A 5000-nucleotide genomic window follows, 5' to 3' on the forward strand; every position below is an offset into this window, starting at 1 on the left:
TCGCACACCACGCCACCCGCTCCCTCCGACACCCGCTCGTACCCCTCCACCCCGGTCCCGGCCCCGCCGCCACCCCGGGTACCCGCTCCTCCCACCCCGGGTGGCAGGGGGATGTGACAGCGGTGAGCCAGGTACCCCCGGAGCTGGACCCCCACGGACTGGCTGACACAGGACGTCCAGTTCAGGCTGTGGACGTAGGGAGGAGAGGGGAGGAGAGGAGAGGAGAGGTCAGTGAAGGGAACCAGCACGTGTCTCTTGTTGTATTTTGTATTTCTTTTTATCACAACAGATTTCTCTGTGTGAAATTCGGGCTGCTCTCCCCAGGGAGAGCGCGCCGCTACACTACAGCGCCACCCTTTTTTTTATTATTTTTTTTTCCTGCGTGCATTTTTATTTGTTTTTCATATCGAAGTGGATTTTTCTACAGAATTTTGCCAGGAACAACCCTTTTGTTGCCGTGGGTTCTTTTACGTGCGCTAAGTGCATGCTACACACGGGACCTCGGTTTTTCGTCTCATCCGAATGACTAGCGTCCAGACCACCACTCAAGGTCTAGTGGAGGGGGGGGGGGGGAGAAAATATCGGCGGCTGAGCCGTGATTCGAACCAGCGCACTCAGATTCTCTCGTTTCCGAGGTGGACGCGTTACCTCTAGGCCACCACTCCACCACTGTTATGTGTACTGCTGATACTGCTACTGCTACTACTACTACTGCTAGATTCTAAAAAATATTGGAACAACCCTTCAACAATAATACAACTACCACTACTACTACTGCTACTGGATAATGACAATATGAAATGATTTATATAAAAAATGTAATAAGAACACTACTACCGCTACTACTAGAAAATGACGATAAAAATGAATTCTAAAACTAAAATTGTAACAACCCTTCTACTACTACTACCACTACCACCACTACTTCTACTAGAAAATGACGATGGCAATAAATTCTATAAAAAAATTTAAAAAAAAGAAAAAAAGAAAAAGAAAGAAAGAAAGAAAAAAACAAAACGAAAAAAACCCAACCCTTCTAGAACAATACTGCTACTACCACAACTAAAAAATGACAATATGAATAGATTCTATTAAAAAAAATGTAACACCCCTTCTACAACAATACTACTACTACTACTACTACCACCACCATTACTACTACTAGAAAATGACGATAGCAATAAATTCTTTTAAAAACCCTTCCACAACAATACTCCTACCACCACCACTACTGCTACCAGAAAATGACCACAAAAATAAATTCCAAATAAATTGTAACAACCTTTCTACAACAATACTACTACGACTACAACTACAACTACTAGAAAATGACATTGATAAATGAATTAACAAAATATTGTAACAACATTCCAGGGCGGGGGGGGGGGGGGGGGTGGGGCAGGGGAAACACACACACACACACAAAAAGGCGAACACACACACACACACACACACACACACACACAAGAAGAACACAGAGAGAGAGACAGGCAGACAGACAGACAGGTAGACAGGCAGAGACAGACAGAGAGACAGACAGACAGACAGACAGACAGAGAGACAGACAGACAGGCAGAGACAGACAGACAGACAGAGAGCGAAGAGAAGAGGTGCTCACCTAAAGAGCAGACCCTCATTCCAGGGTGGGGGGCAGGGGAAGCCGGACCAGAACTCCACCAGCACGGGGTCCAGTGAGGAGGGGAGGGACCCCACAGCCCCTGGTGACGTCATGACGGCTTGCCGATGATGACGCGGCCGGTGGATATGACGTCACTACAGTCACCACCCTCGACGACTTTGCTGACAGCGGTGAGCCGCTCACAGCACACTACTCACTCTCTCTCTCACACACACACACATGCCGTGTGTTAATCTTGCCAAGGATTCGAACGTTGAAACGGAATCTGCATGTGTCAAAAGGTGCGGGCACATCCATATAAGCAACACCACGTCTGCTTAAAAACAAACAAACAAACGATAAACGGACAGCAGATGCCTGACCCAAACATAAACTCAACGCGGTAAAAGATAGGGCAGCAGTTCAGTAAGTTCACTGGCTGTTACCGCTAGACGCTGAAGAGACTGGGTCCATAATTCTTGACGCTGTGACGAAGCCCCGCCAGCCGGAACTCGAAGCATCCGTTTCGCAAGGACTTCCGTATGACGCGGAGCCTGACAAAGGCACCACCACCACCACCACTACCACAAAAGCACGTGCAACACGACACGGTCTCGTGTTGTGGGGCATGCAGAACGCCAAGAAAGAAACACAAAAGCACAGTCCTGGGACACAAACCCAGTGGCGAGTGACGGGGGCTAAGTGGTTAAAAAATTTAAACGGGTGTCGGGAGGGGACCAGTCGACGATAATCGTTTACAGAGAACTATGAATATTTCAGCAGCAGCGGCAGCGGCAGCAGCGGCGGCAGCACACATTAGACACACAACCACACAAAAACGGACGTCAAAGTCGTTGTGGTCTCTGAGGCCAACACAAGGGGAGTGGAGTCATGAAACATCCCACTGGTGATCGGCCTACTTCATCCTTTGGTTGGAAGTGTTATCGCCAGATTTTTGTTTTCGTTCCCTTTTTTCGAACACACGCAAAAACACGCATTTACGAACACAAACAAGAAGAAGTGTTGGTAGTGCATAAGAGCACGTGATCTACGTCACAGTTCTGGACACAAGGGAAAAGAGGCAGATGACAGATTCACGAAGAAAGCAGGTTTCTGAGCCGTCCGTCAAAGGCTGGTAGTCGAGACGTCGGAATGGATGAAACAAGGCTTGTACACCAGAGCGTGTGCAGCCGATTAACACACTCAGTACGGCCAGTCCTCTCTTCTCCTCTACACAGACCCCTCGGATGTCCAGTGGGTGTCTGAATGACCCAACCTTTAGCTTCCGTCGTCAGAATTGTGGTATTCTTTGTCAACATTCACCTCTTCAGTATAAGAGCCTTCCGCTTGCAATATTTTGATGATGGTAATTGGGGTGAAACGCTGTTAACGTCGTCTCTTTCGCCGTTCGTATGGAGAGAGTTAAAAACAAAAGGATTAGTTAGTCGAAGGTGACGCAGAACTGTATGCACTATGTCCCCATCCATGTCTGAAGTCCATTCCTCCAATCAGCTCTTCAACATCGGCTGCCTGTGGTTTTTGTTTCAGGACGCATTCTGTAATCCTGCATGCTGTTGTTGTTGCTGTTGCTGTTGCTGTTTCCCGCCACTCTCACACAGAATCGGTGTCGTCATTGCCGTGCCCTGGCTAATCTGGAAAAAGAGAGAGAAACAATCAGTGGTAAGTTATTCAGTCACAATCGTTAAACCTACGCAGACTTAATACTTGACAGAAGCATGTGGCACTCTGTTCACGTTGTAGATACGAGTTAAGAAGAAAGTGAGGTTGAGGCGGAAGGAGAAGAAGAAGAAGAAGAAGAAGAAGAAGAAGAAGAAGAAGAAGAAGAAGAAGAAGAAGAAGCAGAAGAAGCGGAAGGAGATGAAAAACAAGGAGATGAACAAAAACGAGAAGTACAAGAAGAAGAACAACAGAGAGAACAAAAAGAAGAACAATAAGTATGACAATAACGATGATGAGGACGAGACAGGAGGAGGAGGAGAAAGAAGAGAAAAAGAAGAAGCAGCAGCAGCAGAAGAAGAAACACTGTCACACAAGCTTCATCGATGATCCAACTGGCCATGATTTTTACATTACAGACGCTGCATTGATTACTCTTCATCAGCACAAAGACACGCCTTTAAAAACATTAATCAGCCAGAAACTAAGCATTGTGGTCATGAAGCCCACCACCACCAGCATCATAAAAGCAACAAGGTTTTCTTTTCAACGCTCGCCGTCTCTGAACACGGATCCAAATTTGCGATCAAATTACCACGAGTGCACTCAAGCACCCAAGCGCGCGCACACACATGAACACGCACACACATATACGCGCGCGCGCGCACACACACACACACACACACATGCGCACAATAACAGACGTATACAACCACATACTGAAGCACATGCAAGCACACACACACACACACACACACACACACACACACACACAGATTTTATATATATATATATATATATATATATATATATATAGAGAGAGAGAGAGAGAGAGAGAGAGAGAGAGAGAGAGAGAGGCAGACAGACAGACAGAGAGCAACAGAGTGACAGAAATAAAGACAAAACAGATGTGCACATACACGAAGAAAGTTTTCAGACATACAGACATACAGACACGAAACACTGTGACATTTTATTGCACGGGCCTAAGAACTGTGTCACAACAAAAACAGCCACTACTTGTAAAACGAATCACCAGAATAATTATTTTTATATCCTATTTTTTTTTCTTCTTCAAAACAGTCATTAACCCCCCCCCAAATCACACACAAAATAAACACGAAAAACGCACACAAAAACAACCAAAGCACACAGCAAACGACGGGCGAAATTATTCGTACAATATTTATACTTCCGATAATGTGACAATATTTGTCGCACATAAAATGAAAGTAGCGGCACAAAAAAAATAAAGCCTGGTTTTTGTTTTTCATTTCCCTTCGTCTTTCTAGCTGTGTAGCTAATCATTCGCTTTTTTTCTTCTGTTCCTTTCAGCAATAATCTGTGCCCTTTCTTCCTCCCTGAACAAACACACGTGTACACACACACACACGCACACGCACACACAAACGCACACAAGCTAACACACACACACAACACACACACACACACTAACACACATACACACGTAACCAAACATACTCATGCGCGTATACATTCTCTCTCTCTCTCTCTCTCTCTCTCTCTCTCTCTCTCTCACACACGCACACACAACCGAACAAACACAGAAACACACAGACGCACAGACACAAATAGAATTACATTCATATAACCAAATGCACACATACACACGCAGACCGACACACACACACACACACACACACGCCGTGTAAACAACAACAACAACAACATCATCACAACGAAA

At 45.6% G+C, this 5000-nt stretch overlaps 1 protein-coding gene across 1 annotated transcript in view; it reads right to left on the reverse strand.

The window, feature by feature from the left end:
• The window catches only part of LOC143296650 (uncharacterized), a 76388-nt gene extending 73976 nt beyond the window's left edge, over positions 1-2412 (reverse strand). Inside the window, exons 1-2 of the mRNA XM_076608680.1 lie at positions 1619-2412; positions 1-186 (exon numbers count right to left, since the gene is read on the reverse strand). The exon at positions 1-186 is cut by the window's left edge and continues 87 nt beyond it. Of these exons, the coding sequence (XP_076464795.1) occupies positions 1-186; positions 1619-1731 (299 nt within the window). The 5' untranslated portion in view covers positions 1732-2412. The remainder of the gene's footprint in view (positions 187-1618) is intronic.
• Between the last annotated feature and the right edge of the window lie 2588 nt (positions 2413-5000).

Source organism: Babylonia areolata, chromosome 21 (assembly GCF_041734735.1).
Source record: "Babylonia areolata isolate BAREFJ2019XMU chromosome 21, ASM4173473v1, whole genome shotgun sequence".
NCBI lineage: Eukaryota > Metazoa > Mollusca > Gastropoda > Neogastropoda > Buccinidae > Babylonia > Babylonia areolata.